At 35.0% G+C, this 21,632-nt stretch overlaps 1 protein-coding gene across 1 annotated transcript in view; it reads right to left on the bottom strand.

The window, feature by feature from the left end:
• The window catches only part of si:dkey-103i16.6, a 22,455-nt gene extending 2,261 nt beyond the window's left edge, over window positions 1–20,194 (bottom strand). Inside the window, 7 exon segments of the mRNA NM_001044708.2 lie at window positions 1–2,137; window positions 4,137–4,298; window positions 4,381–4,481; window positions 6,320–6,552; window positions 6,639–6,800; window positions 8,841–9,024; window positions 20,012–20,194. The exon segment at window positions 1–2,137 is cut by the window's left edge and continues 757 nt beyond it. Coding sequence (NP_001038173.2) covers window positions 1,859–2,137; window positions 4,137–4,298; window positions 4,381–4,481; window positions 6,320–6,552; window positions 6,639–6,800; window positions 8,841–9,016 — 1,113 coding nt within the window. The 5' untranslated portion in view covers window positions 9,017–9,024; window positions 20,012–20,194 and the 3' untranslated portion in view covers window positions 1–1,858.
• Window positions 20,195–21,632: the final 1,438 nt, after the last annotated feature.

The raw sequence follows: 21,632 nt of genomic DNA, 5'->3' as shown, positions 1-21,632 counted from the left end.
TGTTCTGAAGATGACTGAAGGTCTTAGGAGATTGGTAAAACAGAGTCATTAATAACAGAATAGAAATGTGAATGTTTAGATGAATGAATGCTTTAAAAGGTTCGTTCACACACCAGTTGAAAAATGGTCAATTTACATTGTGTTGAGAAGATGAACTGAAGTCTAATTGGTTTTGAACAACACAAATGAAGTTAATTTGAATAAATTGGAGATTTCTGTCTGTTGAAAGTCGGTTCACTAAAGCCAAAAAATGTGTATGAATCGAGTTCAGATTTGAAAATGATATACATGGAGTTTCTTTTTTTCCATGTTCTGAAAATGGGACAATGACAGGAAAAGGGTCAATCCAGATGTTTTAAACAGACATGACTGCTTTAAAATGAACATTTAATTTAGGCTTCTATTTCACTTAAGAATTCAGCAAACAGCATTTTAATTGATCACGGAAACTCCATGCTCGCTTGACACGCAACAACCAATGAGGTTCATTCTTGTGACGTCACATTAGGAGCTTCACAAAAACCAAAGAGCCATTTTTGCATGTCGCCATGTTTGGTCCTAAAGTGATCCGATAATGAAACGGTCATTTGCTCATCCTCCACATGGTCAAACCTGTTTGAGTTTCAGAGCTATTTTTTGTTCCTACTATGGATGTAAAAGTTCTTCCCAGCATTCTTCAGAATATTTGTGTGTTCAGCAGAAAAAAAGACATTCATAAAAGTTTAGATCCACTTAAACAAGTAATTTGTTTTATTTTTAGGTGAGCGATTAATCACTTTAAGAACCAATGAGGTTCATCCTCGCATCACACCGCACATTTAAGCTCAACAAGAACCAATGAGGCTCAATATTGATTCTCAAGCTCCAAACAAAACGATAAGGGGCTAGTTTTTGTGGGAAGCAGGTATAATGTTTACGTTTGGGCATTAATATTTATATGCAAATAAAAAGCCTAAATTAAATCTGTTCATCTTATGAAGCAGCAGCGTCTCTTAAGATGGATTCACACACATTTCTGAACGTTTGAAGTGTCCAAATTTTCTTAAAAGCCCTTAGAGCAGGGATGTCAAACTCAATTCCTGGAGGGCCGCAGTCCTGCACAGTTTAGTTCCAACCCTGCTCCAACACACTTACCTGTAGGTTTCAAACAAGCCTGAAGGAGTCAAATAGTTTGATCAGGTGTTTAATTGGGGTTGGAACTAAACTGTGCAGAGCTCCAGGGACTAAGTTTGACATCCCTGCCTTAGCGTATATAATCATTTCTAAAAAAAAAAAAAAACAAAAATGAATGAATGAATGAATGTCCTGTTGGTTTGAAACAACATTAAGTATATCATTATAAAAATGATTAGTTTTGAAGTGAACTAGCTTTTAACTCTTATCTGCACCCATTCATAACCAACTATTCCCTCAAATCCTATGTACAGTTTGTAAAATGGAAAAGTAGCTTTTAGCATGATTCATTTTTGGCTAGTCCAGAGATAATCAGCCTTCCATAATGAATCAAGTAAGTGCCATGTGTCTAGTTTGTCTTCCCAGCAGCATTCAGATACAGTTTAGCTTTTTTCTGTCAGGAAGTGCAGATGTGTCATACTTACAGTTCTCTGCTTAAATTACAGTACAGTCTTCCTGCAGACGGCCTCAATTGAAAGAACTGGAAGACAGGGGTTCTGTCAAAAGCAGCAAACACTCTGCAGACAATGATTTCTTTTCCGGTTTAAAATAATGCCACCAGAAAGGGCCAGATTTCATCGTTTGACTAAACAAGGCTGTGCTCATGTGGTCAGGAGAGGACAGACAAACAACGCTCAGATGTAAGGAGTAATAGATCTCCATACACGAGGAGATTAGAGTGATATTAGTGCATGCTGTCCGTCTCAGAGTCTCCGCTGTTCTCACCACTGCTGCTGATGTATGAATAAAGACCGTTCTCATGGCTGTTCATCAGGGTCTGGATCTCTGTGTGCCATCCAAGGATCTCTGCCAGTTTGCGTACAGATTCGGACAGATCTCCCAGCTCCATGTAGTCGGCTCTTCTCAGGGGCCTCCGTTCAAAGGGCCCGACTGCATCACGGTTCAGCAGGAGACGAGGAACTGTGGACTTCACGGTGTTTATCAGGCTGGCAAAGGGCTCAATCTGGGAAATAAATATATATTCTATTTAAATAAACACACTATACTTTATTTCATTACATGCAGACTTTGATTCATTCAGGAAGGATGTATTTAATTAGAGGACAATAAAGACTTCTGTTAAAGTTGTTTCCAGTATTCATTTGAAATTGGTTCACCAAAACAACCTTTAAAGTGGTTATAATACTGGTGCAATTAGATTTACATATGGCATCGTGAATATCAATTCAGCATCTTAGAATGATTTTTGAAGGATCATTTGACAACTAAAAATATCAAAAATAAAACAAAATAAAAAAAAGTTAAAGAGCCCCTATTATGGGTTTTTGAAAATGACCTTCTATGCAGTGTGTACCAGATCTGAGTGAATGAAATCATCCAGCTGAGGTTTAAATCTGAAAGTGCATCTTGTAAAAATATTGGATTTTTTTAACAAAGATTTCACTCTGGATTCCACTCCGTTAGTCCGGATCTTTTGCCTGTTCGCGTCATGCAAAACAATACCAAATACGAAGTGCCGGATGCAGTAGAACGTGAACGCGCCTTTCCCTTCAGATACTAGCGGAGTGCGAGGGATCATGACGCGAAGATTACCAGTCACTGAGAGATGGCCAGACATGCGGTTGTGAGGAATAATGGGTTGAGTTCATTTTCACAACAACACCAAAAGAGTATAGCCAACAGTGTGCTGTGTTTGTTCCTGTCATTTTTCTGTTAATTGAAAAGATATCCAACGCCGCAACGTGGGATTTGCCAGTCGTTTGCTATTGAAGGAAGGATCAGTAGAGACTATTAATGTATGGGACTTTGGTTAATACAAACTGTGTAACAGTTACTGACAATTTCTCCCTCCAGATCCTGTAAATGTTTCTCCTTCATACACAACCTGTGTTATTAAAATGGTTGCCTTGTTTTCTGTAGTTAGCAAAATATGCATTTAATTGCGTGTTGCTCTGTGCAGCTTGTAATCACTTATCTATTATAGATCAGTGCTTGTACTGTATTTATTAGGGTAAATCTCTATGGCTGTTCACATATCACATCCAAAACCATCTTGAAAACACAATGTGTGCTGCTTTCTTTACCAATTTAAATCAGTTTCTGAACTCGCAATCCTCTGCTGCTGGTTACTGCTATGGCCACCATCAGCTGTTCCTCACTCATGGTCAATTTTCTAAATAGTTCAACTTTTGCCACTGTGTGGATTAATACTGAATGCGTGTCCTTGTTATTACTCGGGGTTAGAGTGGAGTAATATGCTGGAGTTTAACTGCATTGCTTTATTGCATTCCTGCATTGGGCTCTCTTCATAGCCACGTTTTTTTGTCTCGCACAGAACCCAGTCGACCAATCACAACACATTAGCCTCATGCAAAGGAGGGGTTTGGAAGCAAATTAATCTCTGAACAAATCATATGGGAGTCATTGTGATAAATAGGTAAAATAAATGTATATTATAAGACAATTAAAGTGTTTTTGTCACACTTATTGCATATCAAACAGCTGTTGGAGACCCCCAACACCAAAATATGACCTTTTATAATGCATAATAGGGGCTCTTTAATTTTTATATTTCTAAATACCAATTAAATAATTGCAGCCTTGATAAGCAGAAGAAAATGCTTTTAAAAAAAAGTCTCTGATATTCAATATTTCATGGTAGCCATATAGAGTGACATTACACACCTTGATTGACTTTTTAAATTACTAAAAAACCTGTATATTCCTTAGCAAAATAATAATGTACATAATAAAGATAAAAAAATTATATTTAACAAAAAATAAGAAAAAATATATCTAATGTTGAGATCTAAACAAACCCACTTCTTTTAGAAATTTGTGCTAGATGAAAATAGCCTCCATTCTATTTGAAGCATGTCTCTATGATTTGTGTTTTCAGATAGGTACAACATCAATCTGAAGTCATGTTGAGATCCTGTGCCTGCTGGGAAACATCATGAATTTAAAATATTTCTTCAATAACAACAACAACTTAAACCAACCTTTAAAGAAGTGCCCATGATCATGAGAAGATCTGCTTTTGGGAAATCTTCAGCATGTTGGAAGTATTTTTCCGGCAGATCTTCTCCAAAGAACACAACATTAGGTTTGACGGCCCCAGCACAGAATGTGCAGATGGGAACACTCCCGTTCATTATAGCTTGCTGAGAGAAAAACACAAAAGCAGTTTATGTGTAGTGCGTAGAATGGTGCAAACTCAATACCATCTATTTTAGCTCTATTTACCTTGGCTTCCTCTGCAGGATAAGGAGTATAGCAGAGGTGACAGGCAGCGGTGGCAAAACTCCCATGAGCCTCCACAAGTTTGTCATCAGGGATACCGCAAACTACAGACAGGGTTAAAGAGAGAGTTCACACAAATACTATTGACTAATGAATAAAACACAGCAAATCAGTAAAGACGTTTAAGGTTAGACATTCCAGGCAAAAATGTTGAGATTTTTTTTTTTACTTTTGCCTTAAATGCTTTCAGTCTAATGGAAGGAATAAATAATAACAATAAATAAATAGCTAAATTTTCTTGTGATTATACCATACTTGAGGGCTAAGGTGCCCCCTGGTGGTTTGGCAGATGAATAAACAGGAAAATATTTAAATAGGATAACAGCTGCACGGAATAGTAAAATCACGGGAGAATGCCAGGTTTAAAAAACAAACAAACAAACAAACAAAACTTAAAAAAAAATTATACACAAAAACAAAAAAAACAAAAATGGACTTCATCCAATGTTTAGACTTTTGTACAATATATATAAAAATTAGCATATATTTAAATTTAAAATCTTTGTTTTCCTATTATTTAAACCACCTGTCATATAAACCATGTTTGCATGACTTAATGTAATTAATCAACAAGCCGAAATCTGGAATGAAAAAAAAAAAAAAAAACACTAATTCTATTAAGGTTGCTCATCTTGGTTAATTTTGCCAATCAACAACCGCCGCTCATTAACCCAATATTAATCATTAACAGGTCAAATTAATATCACATTATTATTTAATTTAAAAAGATGAATTCATGTGTATATTTTGTGTCTGCCCTAGGTATTTTTCACTTAAATTACAAATGTAGATTACAAACAAAAACACTGACTGAATCCTTTTAAACGGACATAAAAAGGTTTTTTCCTCCGTCAAATAAAAATAACAGGCTACCTCAAATTGATTGCTCAACAAAAAATATGTATTTAACAAACCTTTATCGACATTTTTAATAGAAGTCATTAGTTTAAAGATTGTCGTTAGCATTTGATTTTACATTAAAGCTTGTGTGCTTTTATTTTCTCCATCTCGCTCGTGGTAAATATAAACAACAATGACAAGGCGCATATGTTGACTTTTTGTAAAGTATAGGATATAAGCGTATAACAATTTAGTTGTTTACACATGATATTGCATTAATTTGCAAACATGTTTTATAAGCTATAAAATAAAAGCCTCAGTTTGGTGCACAGTCATTATGTAAAAATCTAAAAAAAATCATTGGATTTGTTTGATTCATAGATCTTAAAAATGGGTATTTTATTGGAACTATTAATAGCTGCAATTTTCCAAATGAAAAAAAGTTGGTTTGCTGGTTGTATACTAAATCTTTAGAACTATTAGTTGAGTTTATAAGTGGTGCCAGAGCCTGCGCTAATGGAGAGAAAACCCAGATGCTCAGAATGTTTTCAAAGCAGAGCACATTTCAGAAAGTTTTATTTTGCGCTTCTTTCTCCAATTCGGCAAATAAATGGTAGTGTTTAAGAGGCAGCTCCAGGACAGAGGCATTGAGCATCAGCGCTGGTTTGAAATCAATTCATCTGTCAAACTGTGACCAGCAACATTCTTCTTTTATTTTCCGTCTTTGCCAAAATGCATCTGTAGGCACATGTGGTTGCAAGTGTTACCATCCCACGAGTTAACAAATCTGTGTTGCACATTTATGCAGCCGAACTTTTAATCATTTAACTGATACCATTAACCAGTTAAAAACGCACTCTTTCAGTCAACGGGTAATTGTTTATTATGAGCATCCTTAAATTAAATGAAAGTCAATAGTTAGCAGTTTTATAGTTAGCATCTTTTTGTGTTCAACACAAGAAAAACTCAATGGTTTGCAACTAAAAAAGGCGAGTAAACGACAATTATTTTATTTTTATCTGAACTGTCCATTTAAGCTCACGTTTTTCGAGGCCGTCGATGTTCTGGGTGTACATGCGGAGCAGCAGGCCTTTCTGATGCAGCATGCGGATGAAGTAGTGGACGTAGTTGGGCCGGTGGTGTCCAGGATAAAGCTCTTTAGCCAGTGAGAAGAAGGGATGAGGGTTGTCAGAAAAGTAGTCGATGTTAAAGACAGCCTCTGGGTAAGGGATGTCGTACTTTGCTAGGTTTGCGTAGAGACCCGTTCCTGGAGTCCTGATATAAAGAGAGAAGTGTTAGTTGAGGGTCATGAGATTTCAGCAGCAGTCTGAAGGTTTGTGGTTGTGTGTGTGTGTGTTCACCTGAAGTCTGGGATCCCGCTGGCTGTGCTGATTCCTGCTCCAGCAACTACCACAATGTTTCGCACTCGACCAAGCTTCATCAGCCTGCCGATGGTTTCCAAAGCCCCGCGCGATACTGAGCGTCCAGAGGGTGAGGACAGAGCAGGTTTACTACTACCTTTCCTGAAGAGATGCAGAAATACAACACAGAACTTAGGCTCTATTATATGCCACTTTTTAACCCTTGTGTACTGTTCAAATTAACCACCCTTTCGTTATGTTCTTGGCTGTTTTTGCCCTATTGACTCCCATTATTATTACATTTTTGATTGCCATGACAGCATAATCATGCATTGTTGATTGTTGGTGGTTTTCCTGTTGGGAAGAGGAAACAATTGTGCAATTTTTACTGTTGGTCATCAGTTGGCATAATTAACCCTTTAGACAAACCTGTGCAAAAAAGTTTCTGGCTTTTATATGGAGTTATGTGGAGTAAAACAGCAGATTTTAGTGTTTGTGTGTATAAATACACTTACTATGTCTACTATGTTCTGATAGCTGAGCTGCTTATTTTGTTTTTCTCAGACATCAAGATTACATTGTACATCTTCCCAACAGGGAAAACCAGCAACAATCAAGCATTAATTAATGCATAATCATGCATTATTATATGGTGTCATGGCTTTGCAATAAAAAAATAAAAATCTTTTTTTTTTTAAGTCATCACGAAAGTCAATGGGGTAGAATCAACCATGAAATAATCAAAAGGGTAGTCAATTTGCCCAGTGTATTGTTGAATTCTTGAACATTTTTAAAGCATTTTCCCAAAATATGTTTGAAAATAAGATTTGTCGCCAAAAATCATTCTATTTGCTGAAACAGGAGTTGGTTGCGGCCAAAGTAAGATTCAAAATCACTTCAGAGTGGATGAAAAGAGTTTTAAAGATGTAGGTCAGTTACTCCTAAAACTACAATTAAGCGCTCATTTAATTTATAGATTTACTTTGTTTTATTGTTCAATTAAGCTTTATCTTTCAGTTGTTTTAGTACGTTTTTGTAGTTGTCACACTAAATTAAAAGTAAATATAAATATTTGTACGTATTAGCATTACTTTAGTTGTTTTGATATTGTTTGTATACCACAAAGTTGATTTAATATTCTTAATAATCATTAAGTAAAAATTTTCATTTTTATTTCAAAAACAATTCTTTTTTATTAAAACATCTTAATACACTCAGTTTACAGCATAACACTATTATAAAAGTTTCACTTTAACATTAGCAAACCATGTTAAATTTGACATACTTGTATCATTTATTAAACTTGTATTATTAACTTCTGCTATATAACAAACATTCTAAGCCTTTATTATTCTTAGTTATAATTAATTTCAACAAACTCAAATGTTTGATTTTAATTTATTGACTAATATTTAACAGAATATATTGAAAGAACAGCTGTATGTTTATTAACGAATGTTAAGACTACTACAAGTTATAACCAACAAATTTATTGCTCAACTAAAGTAAATGAAACTCATCTTTAAGGATGACTGTAACAACAACTGTAACAAATGTTACTGTAAATGTAGTCAAATCATTTTCATTGTAATTACTATAGCAAGTAAGCAAGTGCATGGAACATGTACTATATAACTCATTCATTCATTCATTTTCTTTGCAGCCTATTCCCTTTATTAATCAGGGATCGCCACAGCAGAATGAACTGCCAACTTATTCAGCACATGTATTATGCAGCGGATGCCCTTCCAGCCGCAACCCAACACAGGGAAACACCCACACACTCTTGAATTCACACTCATACACTATGGCCCATTTAGCTTATTTAATTCACCCCTACCGCATGTCTTTGGACTGTGGGGGAAACTGGAGCACCAGGAGGAAACCCATCACACAGGGAAAACACGCAAACTCCCTACAGAAATGCCAACTGACCAAGTCGAGACTCGAACCAGCAACCTTCTTGCTGTGAGGCGATCGTGCTACCCGCTGCGCCACCCCTTGTAGTCAAATCCTTAAATATCCTTAATCCTAAAATACTGAAAACTAATTTTGCCAAATTATTAATGTTTACATTTACTATTACTTACAGCCCGTTGGCAGTTGAAAAGATGAGGTCTAATATCAAGATCACCTTATTTTAAACTGCATTTCATCACTATGTTGCTTAAATGTGTAGTAATATTTGAGTGTTGGTCTGACCGTGTGGCTGAGGCCTGCTGTTCACTGACACTCATGAGGCTGAGCTCGTCCAGCAGGCCGGGGTCTGGAGCTCTGCTGCGCTCACAGTCCTGAGGGCTCATCATGGAGCTGCGGGTGACTCTGGAGACCCCCACCGATGCCGCTCTTCTGTCTCTGCTCAACCTCGCCTTGCTCATCACGACACCTGTGAAGAGAGACAGGTACAGTTACAGTAGATACAGTAATGCTAAAGTTACAGTTGAGCAATTCCATGCAAATCTCAACCTTGCCGTGAAAAAATTGTTACCAAAACTCTTTCAAATATTTGTGTGTATTATTGTATTTTACAATACTTTAGAAATAATCAAAAACACCTCAGTTAATGCTTTCAAACAATTATATGTGATTTACCAAAGTCACACAAGTGGCAATTTCACATCAGTCCCATCCATAACGGAGAGATGTCAAACCCATAACCAAGCTTTTCTTTCATATAGCCAAAAATATTAAATAAAAATAACTAAATCATGTTTGTTCTATATTGAGCAACTCTTATCCTTTGATTAGCATTGTTTCTTTTGGGTTGTGCAGTTTAATTCACACAATTTCTACAAAGTATGTTGTACACTCTGTAAACTTGCTGACTTTTTTGGTCACATCCATGAAGCATGTTTATTTCCCTCATTTAAAATATTAAAAATGGTTAACAGATTGAAATTTGTCTGATCCCATAGTTCTGTATAATGGTTTTGGAAAATATAAACAGATGTTTTAATACAATGTTAACATACTTTTATAATGTTTATATATTGAGTATTTATTGCAACCATCACAACCATAACGGTGGAATTGCTCAGTTATTGATTTAGTTCTACTTTTAGAGTGAAAAGTTCTACTTTTACGCTTACACCAAGGAGAGCTTACATTACAGAGATTACACGGTGCATCTGTTTTCATAGCGAAAGTGTAATGACATTTGTATTATTGAAAGAGGAAATTGTGCTAATACAGAAGCAGGTTTTATATTGTTATTTTTTTCCTCTCTTTTTTTCAATTTAGTTTATGCATCTTTTAATAATTTGCTTATTATAGTGTACATTACAAATTATAATCAGTACCACCTCTGTACACACTGCTCTCTGGTTTAGGAAAGGCTTTCCTGTCCACATCAGCCATCTCAGTCCCCAGTGAGTTTTTTTTTTCTTTATCAGCAGAGGACATTGTAAATGTGCAAAGATATCAGCTTATGCCAGAAATCATAGATATTCTGGTATTTAAAAAATAAAAAAGGGAAAAATAAAATAAATAAATTACTAAAATCCCTGCACATTCAGTTTTAGTTTGTTTTTATTAAAGAGTCTTTTTAATTTGTATTATTCACTTTTTTATTTGGATTTTGTCGTCGCAGAAAATATTTTATTTAAGAAAAAAAAAAGTGCTGTATTAGACAAAAAAAAAAAAAAAAAACACAAACGAGGTTTCTTGTTCGCTTTTAATTTGTCTCAAATAATTTTGTAAAACAAAATCCTGAATAAACACTGAATAAGCATTGCGAGTCAGGTGAATTGTCACATGTCTAGGGTCAGTTCACCAATAACCAAATTAAGCTAAGGGAGTAATCCATGTACAAAGAACAGACCGTTGGACAGGTATTTAATAAATAAATAAAATAAAGGTTAATAATGTAGCAAATAGTATATTTTTTTAGTATATAGAGAGAGAGAGAGAGAGAGAGAGAGAGAGAGAGAGAGAGAGAGAGAGAATAAACATGAATCAGAGAGTGAAATTCAATACCTTTGGAGGATGTTTTTTAAGACTATCCATACATTAAGACATTATACAACATCTTTAGGTTTCAACCAAAAACACTGGCAAGATAACTAGCAGCAGGATTGCTGGATTTTATTGATTTCATAAACTACACAACATCCTGATATTTGCAGATTTAATTCAGGCAAACTTCAGCATACAATCATACTTTGCATAATCAAAAACAATATAAAATTTAATACATTAAAAAATAACATTTAGGACTTTTTAATGCTTTAAGGGCTTTAAATTGCTCTACAATAGATTTATCAACATTTAATACCTTTTAAGACCCTGCGGACACCCTGACATAGTTCAATACAAAATAAAAATATAGAATATAAAACTTCTCTAAATATTTACACACCTAAGAAATTAAAATAAAAAAGCAGCATAAATATAAAATCGCATTAACCATATTAAGTAAACTATAAAGAACAAACCACTTTTAACTGTCTAGGTAAAAATAATAATAAAACATTTACTTAAAAAAAAAAAAAAAAACAACAACACTTGAACATTATGATGAAGACATGAATTATAATTCCACTATCAGCCCGCTGCAATATTTTAAGTGTAATTAAAATCCAAGCAGACGGATCTCTGTAGTGTCCTGCCTCTGACTGGAGTAAAGCCTCAAATGTATTAAAGCTGTCAGGCCTTAACAAAGCTAATGGCTGTAATATATTTAAGATGGTTGAACAGCCCACAGCTGTGGCAGCTTTACGGCTCGGGCAAAGGGAACGGGTACGAGAGCTGGAAGAGGCCGACAGTGTGTCAACAAACCCAGCTGGAGCAGAGAAGAGAAGGGAGAGAGAGAGAGGGAGAGAGAGATGGATGATGCAGAGGTAGAATCCAATAAAGAGGGTTTGTGGGAAGCGAGAGGTGAAGAAGACGCCTGGAGCCGTCAGAGGACATTTCTCAAGCTGTTGATGTCTATGGATGAATGACAGAGGACACAAAGAGACACGGGCAATAAAACAAGGGCCTGCGTCACAGCCTACGAATGCGATAAGACGGGTCTTTCAGAGACGCACCTTATCACAGCAGAAAGAGTGTCACATCCACAATGACTAGGGGTCAGTGTTCAGAGTGATAAACAACTACAAGCATCTGCGGGACAAACAAAATCTGGCAACCTGCAAACTGAGATCCAATAATAGTCCAATTTGATGTGCAATGATTATTCCACAATGATTATGGCACTGTGGAGCATGCAGTAAACTGGTTTTCATTGGCTGTCTGGAATTACTTTGCGCACAATGTTTTGATCAAAACAAGTAACATCGAAACAATGAGGAATCATGAGATCCAAACATCATTAAGAAGATGAATGAAGAGTGAGCTTCCCATCACTGCATTCATGACTGCAAGTATAAGCACAAATGTAGAAGACACTCATCTCACAGCAAAACAGACCTCAGGTAGATGGTCTTCAAATTTCATGGGGGAAGACAAATTTAGTCTTCCATCACAAAATACAACAATAATGACAATCATGTTCGCGGACCATGCTTGCATGAATTTTAAGTATTTTATTAGAATGGGATTTTAGCGTTTTTCAGGTTTAACTACATGTTAAACAAGCACAATAATAGACTGATTTTACGCGGACGTCATTTTAAAAGCAAAATCGAGGCTGCAGTGGGAAGAAACCCAAACGTATCGCCTGAGTCATACAGGTATGTTGTGTACCTGACTGTATATCTTATCAGTGAAGAAAAAAGCAACACAAATGTATAATTTCACGATCTTCCAAGTGACCCGAAGGTCCGTTGTGAAAATAAAAAGGGATATCAAAGCTCATTTTCAGCCGAGTTAAGGGGAAATAGCACTAGTTAGCTAAGGTTATTTTTCCTAAACACACATTTTTCATGCCATTTATCAAACTCAAGTTAATAAACTGATTCTTTCGCTATAATAGACTTGTCATGATACTAAATTACAGCACTGAAATTTATAAAAACAGTCAATTTCCCACTAGCATTTAAGCACTGTAGAATGCAACACTGCAGATTTGTCATTGTGTTCACCGGTGCTCAACAGAAATGACTCTAATTTGCCGTGGAGGTTATCAGTTCACTGCACTTTACCGCAGATTACAGTGCAAAGACAGACGAGCGATCGACTGATCTTCGTGGATTTAAAACAGTGCAGTGTTCGTAAATTTGTGTTTGCACTCAGTGAAGTGCGGTGAACTTATGACCTTCACGACCAATTGTAGTCATTTCTGTTGAGCACTGGTGAATACTATGGCAAATCAGCTGTGTTTAAGAGTGCGCTCAGTGGCGCTTAAGTGTTAGCAGGAAATGGACATTTTTAAAAATTCAGTACAAGGACAACACTATTACAGACAACATGAGGGTGTGCTACAGAGGACTGCATTGTTTTATCGCTCACCGGGTTACAGGCTGAGGCAGGGAAGCGTCCCCATGGTGTTTACCTGGTGCCATAAACTGAAGCCTAGGAGGACACTCTTAAAGAGATTATGACTTTGTTTGATGCTTAATATGCTTTTAATTGTTTAAATTAAACTTAACTGATTGATATTAAAGTGATGTTTACACCATATCTGCATTTTGAAATCATGGCAACAGCTGGAGGTTTGTAGTCTACAGCATGTTGCTGCAATGTTTATAGTGCTGATCCTATACTTCTGGGTTTCTTCCCACCACAGCCTAGCTTTTGTGTTTTAAAATGGCAGCCACGTGAAATAAGCATATAGCTGGATTTTGACTTTTCGGCCAAAGAGTTTTGTTTGCTTAACAGTTCCATTCTGTGCCAGTGATTTTTAACAACCACAGAAAGTCGGGACCTCGGTTTAACATCTCATTCAAAAGATGGCACTCACTAAACAGTATAGAGTTCCCATCAATATACTGGGGCATTAGGTTGAGTGCCCCCTGCTGGCCTCACTAACACCACATCCAACAGCAACCTAGGTTTCCCATGTGGCCTCCCATCCAAGCACTGACCGGGCTCAGCCCTGCTTAGCAGCCGGCTAGCTCTCTGCACATGGACCATTTCATTGTAATTAATTAAAAAATATTATTAAAGTAAAAAACAAAACATTTGATTAGTTCCATAATCAAATAGTTGTGAAATCAAGAAGTGAACGGAATCAGTTAAGTGAATCGTTACATCCCTACTTGTGTACATGCATGTTCTAGATAATAATAAAGAATAGCTTTTTTTTAAGGTTATCTATTTGTTATGCACCTTTCACTCATTCATTAGCTTTTGTTTTTAAATGTGTTTTTTTAAATAAAGAATACAAGTTTGTTATAAATAAAGCTTAAATGCATTGAAGCTTCAACCAAAAAAAAAACAAAAAAAAAACACTACATCTAGCTGCAGATGGAACTGAATTAGTCATTAGTCGGTGGTTTAATCTTTTTAAAGCGATCAGGGCTGTTCAGTATGAGATTGTCCGCTCCCACCTTCCCTGGTGTAATTGTTCCTCCCACAGGACTATTAAAAACTACAGGGGACGGGAGGTCAGTGCCTTTGTCCTCCTGCTAAACACTCAGACACTGCTGCGCACGTCCAATATCTCACAGCTGAGCTTATTAAGACTCCAGCAGATGGCATGAGGAATCCACACACAGCACAATGCATTTTTCTGTTCAATCGGGACTGTAAATGAAAAAGAAACTTTTGAAAAACATACCAAAGTGGAAACCCTAAATGTTTCAGTCAGGTTTTTCTTTATTGTTTTATTATATTTTTGGAAACACTCATGAATTTCAAGAGTCAATTCGAAATCCAAAACTTAAACTTTGTATTCAAGTATTGTTGAATCTGAAGGGGAATATAGCATTTAAAAAGGCATTGCATTGATTTAAGAATATATGTTTCTTTATATTTACTACTACTACTACTACTACTAATAATAATAATTATTATTATTATTATGATGGGCAGCACAAGCAAGCCTCACAGCAAGAAGGTTGCTGGTTCGAATCCCAGCTGGGTCAGTTGACATTTCTGTGTGGAGTTTGCATGTTCTCCCCGTGTTTGGCGTGGGTTTCCTCTAGGTGCTCTGGTTTCCCCCGCAAGTATAAAGACATGTGCTATTGACCTTATTCTAAAATGCGGAAGTGCGCCTGTTTTCGCGATTGTCTTAGAACTTCTGTTTCAGTCGCGTATGGGAGAAATGACAAGGAATAATAAACGGCAGAAAACGGTCAAACTACTTGCTCTACAAACAAATGTTTACATGACTACACAGACCAAGTAGAATAATATAACAAGGAAATATCAGTTTGCAATATCAAACAGCGAAACGAACAGTTTTTAATGTCTAAAAATGAATGGAAGTGAATGAGACCGGAAGTCTCATGCCAAAAAGATTCAAATGGCAGCGCCCACTCGTCTGTGGAGAATAAAGTCAATAGGGCAATTGGGTAACCTAAATTGTCCGTAGTGCATGAGTGTATGTTCTGGTCCTCCAGGTTGGGGGTTGAGCATTGGACTAACGACCCACTTCATGAAAATCTGATGTTACGAAACACCAACATGGTGCAGCTAAATATCAACTTTGATTGATGGCCCTGGGAGTAAGTAAAGTAAGTAGGATCAAACTACTGATAATCGTCATTATTAGATTAATGTTAATACAATTATTTTAATATATCATTATTATTAATAATACTCTCATTATTCCTATTCATTAGTAAGAAGTAATAGATTAAAGCTGTAAATATTAAACCGTAATGTTAAGAATAATATTGTTTAAGCAATTTTAATGGTGTAGAAGTATATAACAATAATATTAGATTAGATTCAACTTTATTGTCATTACACATGTACAAGTACAATGCAACGAAATGCAGTTTAGGTCTAACCAGCAGTGCAATAGCAGCAAGTGCAGGATACAGGAATAAGTTATAAAGTGCAGTTATAGAAAAACTATGGTGATATTTTACAGATGGATGTACTATGAACATTATATACAGGTTGGATAAGCTATGAGCAGATTTACAATATATGAATATATGTGCAGGTTGCTATTAATAATCAGCAGTGTGCAGATAGATAAACATGATTACAAGTGTATATGTAACAATATATGAATATATGTGCAGGTTGCTATTAATAATCAGCAGTGTGCAGATAGATAAACATGATTACAAGTGTATATGTAACAATATATGAATATATGTACAGGTTGCTATTAATAATCAGCACTAGATTACAAGTGTATATTTATAGTGGGTGTCTAGATAATTACAAATGTCCATATGCAGTGGGTATGTACAGTTCAATAAGTAAACAAATTGAACAATTTAAAATAGTTCACTAAAAATTAATTTCACCATTATTATTACTAATACTAATATTACTATAACGGATACTTATTATACCAACTTATGGTTATAACTTAATAATATTAATTATTATTATTATTAATATTATCAAAATTAATAATAATAAATGTTTTTGTATACAAACATTTATTGAAAACATTTGAAACCATTTCTATATCTTTTGTAATAAATAAAATAATAGATATAATTTGTGCAGCTGGAAGAGAATCTGCCGCAAAAATGTTTTGACTTGTCGGACTTGTCAAAGGGTAGTGAGTGATTAATTTATGATTTTTTTTGTAATAGATAGTAGTTGGCATCGGTTTTTCTTGGCTAGAATGCATTCAAATGTGTTGCATGGCACTCCATAAACACTTCACACACCTGTGCCCTCATTAAAGAAATTTTACTTGTGTAAAAAAATATTCATGCGCTTTTCTCTTTAGTGTACACTATACTACTAAATCAATTCGAGTATTTACAGGCTGCTCCCATTGAACATCAAAAACAACTTTTGGTTGTGTTTGTTTTGTTTGGTAATGTCCACACATTTCTAACTAATACGTAGTGCACCGATGAGATTATTATTTTTTTTCTTGCATACTTTTAAAATAAATTTGAAACAACACCAAAACATGCAGCCAAACAAGCAGCAAAACGGTGTGGTGTCTAACAGATTTAGCCAATCACAAGCACAGAGGCTTCCCTCCAAAGAGGCAAAAAGCAACAGGCGTGAAACCATGGAGAAGAGGTTAGAAGCTGGCAGGAATGAGAAGCCTGTCAGACCCAGAGCTGATATTAGCACACATCTCTGGCCTCTCGCTGCTCACAAATTGAGCTTAATTAGTTAAGCTGTTTGTCCAGATGCAGCCAAAACAGACAGAGAGGGGGAAACTCATTTACAATGTTTTGTTCATCATTTGTTCTATTTCCACAATACACAAAAGAAAAGTTAAAAAAATATTAGACTTAAAGTCTGTTGATCTGTCATAGTACTGCCAGATACTTCTCAATAACCAAATATCTCTTTAAAACACTATACATAAAGTAAATTACATTTCAATCTGAAGATTCAAGTGTGGATTTGCTTGTTAAGTGAAGAGATCTGCTTCTACTAAATTCAATTCACTTCATCTTTATTTCTAAAGTGCTTCTTGTAACATAGATGAAGAATAGAGTATAAAAGGCCATAATACTTAAAACTGTGAAACAGTCCAGAAATTTAGGCAGGGATGCGAGCAAGTGTAACACTGGTGTGGTTCAAGGGTTTTACAGCTGGTCATTTGCTGCCCTCTTTTGTTGAATAGGAAAATGACAATGCATAAGACAAATATGAATATACTATCAAAAAAACAAAAAAATAAAATAAAATAAAAAAACACCACACACACCAAGCATAACGGTGTTCAGTAGTTATTACACCATATATTGTCTATATACATGTACATATATATGTCAAAAATGGACAAACCTAATGTTGATATCATTTTCAGTGAAATTTAAAATGACATTTAACCCAATGGTTTTGTCCATATTTGACAAAATAAAAAAATTAATTAAAAAAAGAGAGTGTGTGACCAAGTAATATTCAATAATATTTAAGAAAACAATGTCACAACTTTAGCAATAACCATCAGTAAATTGTCAGGAGCACCTCATGTTATTAAATGCTGCCACTCAGTGGTCAAAACGAAGAAAAGGAGGAGCAGTTTTAAATATGGCAATCAAACTTTTCGAACGATCCAAATTTATTAGCAGTTTATAAAACTATTTAAACCCCTTCTGTGATAAAAAATGAAAGTATTATTTGGGTATTTTCAGCTTATGTAGGCTTGCAAACTGTATCTATGGGACCTTTAGCTCTGCTCTGTTGATTTTGTTAAAAACTTTTAATTTGCATGTTAAACAATATATTTTCGGAAAAGACATTTAAGTGAGTTTCAAAATTGTATAAAACCTTTACCACTGTCATTACAAAGACATGTCACAATATAAAACTCTAAAATATAGCAAAAATACAATAACTTATTTTGGCCTCTATTAGTTATATATAAATACAAAAACCTAAACAAAAGACAGGGTTACATCAACTCACATTTGTGAAATAACATTGACATTTGGTTTAATTTAAAAAATAAGGAATCCATTAGTACGTCGTTAACACACAATTGGGTTGAAATAACCCAGCATTTTAGAAAGTGAGGAATTAATCTTTTTACATCAGATTTAAAAGGTACAGAAAAAAATAAAAGTTGTCTCCTGTTATAATTTTTAAAAATCCAGCAGTGACAAAGTATTTATGAATATTAATATGTTAATCTTTAAATTAAATTTAAGGCAAGTAATACAATTTTGTGAGTGTGGTGCTTCAAATATATGCGTTTTTATGATGTAGATCCAATAGGAAATCATCATACCCTTTTAAAATAATTACTTTATTTGTCAAACATTCTAAAATCAAATCCCATCCAAATAACTTTCCCAAATACACACAAAATAGGATTGTTAAACCTACTTATTAGAGCTAAAATGACACGAAGGCGACACGGTGGCTCAGTGGTTAGCACTGTCGCCTCACAGCAATATGATCACTGGTTCAAGCCCCAGCCGGGCTAGTTGGAATTTCAGTGTGGAGTTTGCATGTTCTCCCTGTGTTGGTGGGGGTTCCCTCCAAGTGCTTCGGTTTTCCCCACAGTCCAAACACATACGCTATAGGTGAATTGAATACACTAAATTGGCCGTAGTGTGTGTGTGTGTGTGTGTGTGTGTGTGTGTGTGTGTGTGTGTGTGTGTGTGTGTGTGTGTGTGTGTGTGTGCGCGTGTGTGTGTGTGTACACATATGAAAATGTATGGAGGTTTCAGAGTACTGGGTTGCAGGCTTGCAGCTGTAAGGGCATCTGCTGTGTAAAACACCTGCTGTATATGTTGGCGGTTCATTCAGCTGTGAGTGTGTGACTGATGAATGAAGACACTAAACTGAAGAAAAATGAAAACTCCACAGTTCTTGAGTTTTTTGTGACAACTTAATTGTTTTAAGTTCAATCTACTTATATCTCATCTCTTTCATTCTTCACTCTTTCAACACATTTTATCAGTTTTTTTATCATTTTATTATTTGTTTTTATTTTTCTTACACATTTCTTTTATTCCTGTTAATGTAAAGCACTTTGAATTGCCACTGTGTATGAAATGTGCTATATAAACAAACTTGCCTTGCCTTACATTTGTAAAAACGGTTAACTGATTTGTGTTAGAACAACATAAAGGAATTGTGTGGAACCTGGCGTTTTTAGTGTAACTTTTCCAGCCTTTGAAAGGTTTTTGCAGCTTTCTGAACTTTCTACAACTTTATCTGGAAGATCTTTTAAAAGATTGGGGTAAAGTTGGTTTTATATTAGCACATTCAATGGTCCCTATATTGTTTACTATGCTAATTTGAACAATCAGTCTTACATCACAAGAATGACTTCAAAACAACATTAGCTCTATTTAGTTGACTTTAAACAATGTTGTATGTTACTTTGATATTCATTGGCTGCTAATATGATTTCCAGGTTTAGAATTCACAAATAATGCTTTTCTGAAACTGTATTATTAATGAGAATGCCTGAATGTGCGGATATAAAACCAACTTTACATTTACTTTTAAAGCTGGGTGTAATGTGAGTAAAGGTATAGATTTTCACAGGATATGATGATCTTCCATAGGCACTGTACAGAAAACTCAATAAGCAAAATATCTGTGCAAATGAAGATGAAAAAACACCTGGGGTGTTTCTCCATGTTTATAAGGTAACACTCGTCCATGCCGCTCTGTTACGCAATATTCTGCACATTTATTCGCGTACAGCCTACTGTACAGACTAACGTTACTGTATGAGTTTCAAGTAAACACTGTATCAGATTCTGTGGAACTGCTGCATCAAACACACGAGCTCATCATAACAAAACTGCCCAATGTTAATGCTCAAAACGTGCCATTCAGAAAACGAGAGTCTCTAGTTTTGAATAAAAACCTACAATTTGCTTTTCAAATGTTAAGTGAATCCTAAAACTATGTAAATTGTTACTTGCCTGTATTTGTTTACCCGACTAGGGATGAAGGGAAGACCGTCAAAACGAGCAAAGGGCACCGATGAAATCCCTCACCACAGCAAACCGTCAGTTAAAGGAAAATGTAGGCGACATCTAACGCTAGATAAATGTCATGTTTGAATCTGTACAAGACCAGCGTTCCCGCAAGACATTAGAAGCTGTGTGACAATACAGGAAGTACGTCACTTTATGAATTAGAGCGGGAAAACACCCCTGTGACAGCTGCTGCGGATCAACAGCCAATGAGGACTGCTGGTTTAATTTGTAATATATATATATATATATATATATATATATATATATATATATATATATATATATATATATATATATATATATATATATATATATATATATTACTACATGCGTGTAAACAACAACAATGGTCCCAACATATTTTCTGTTTTACATTTTTAATTTTCATAGGTTCCGAAAATCTAAAAAGAGTCACTTATTGATAAAAAATGTTGTGATAGATTTTTAATATTAAGTTGATTGAATTGCCTCTTGTTACAGTTATGAAATAGATTGACAACAAGCAGAAATGTTCTTGGGTCAATGACATGACCACTTTGAAATGGTCTATAGGCCTAGTTTGGGGGTTTTCATTCTAGCCTACTGAAGTTACTGTGATTAATAACATTACAATTAGAATTGTTTAAATGCCTGTTCAAAACAGTCACACAACATGTAAAAAATTGTAAATTGTTTGTTTTGTTTTGCTTATGGACATAGGGGAGAGTGGGGCACAAAGTAATACTTTTTGGATGTGACCAAATAATAAACAAAGTAATGGGGTTAGATAAACCCATTTATTTTTATTTTTTTTACCAACAACACACAAGCCTCTCCTACAAATGAACACTGATCGCCGGACCTATGGTTTCTGTGCAAAAAAAATAATAATTAAATTCATGTTACATGCAATGTTTTAGGGTTTTCATTCTAACCTACTAGAGTTACTGTGATTAACTTAATAACATTAAAATTTCTAAAGTTTATGCCTACAAATGTTAAAAATAGTCACACAACATGCAATGAAATTAAAGGCGACATGTAACAACTGCCCAGTTTGTTATTTATCTACAGGCTACAGTTTTTTATATGTTTTTAGTTGGTTTTAATGAGTTTTAAAATATTCCTAATTGTTTTTGTTAATACTAATACTAATAAATTTGTATTTTAAAAATAAGCATTTTTTCAGATTTTATTTAAAATATTTCAAGTTTTAATCTTATAACATTACTTATAAAACTGTAATAAATCCCAGTTTAAACACACATTTCTACATAAACACTTTGTGTTTTATTTATGGCAAGCACTTTGACAAAATTGCAGGAAATATTTTTGTGTTGCATCAACATATGTGGTCATGATCATCATCCAACAAGCTAATGCAGCAAATATTAATGTTAAAAATATCTCTAAAATGCAGTATTCGAACCTCATAATTTAATAGAAAATTGGGAGAATAACAGCAAAAACTGGCCTGTAGCCAGGGGTGGGGTGGGGTTATGGGTGGGGTGGGGGGTTAATCTGGTGGTTTGAAAAACTCACCACTCACTGATAAAAGGTCCAGAGTTTGTCCCACACATGAGCT

Source organism: Danio rerio, chromosome 18 (assembly GCF_052040795.2).
Source record: "Danio rerio strain M-AB ecotype USA chromosome 18, GRCz13ab, whole genome shotgun sequence".
Lineage (NCBI taxonomy): Eukaryota > Metazoa > Chordata > Actinopteri > Cypriniformes > Danionidae > Danio > Danio rerio.
The sequence above is the reverse complement of the archived record's forward strand: the minus strand, read 5'-3'. Positions and strand labels throughout refer to the sequence as shown.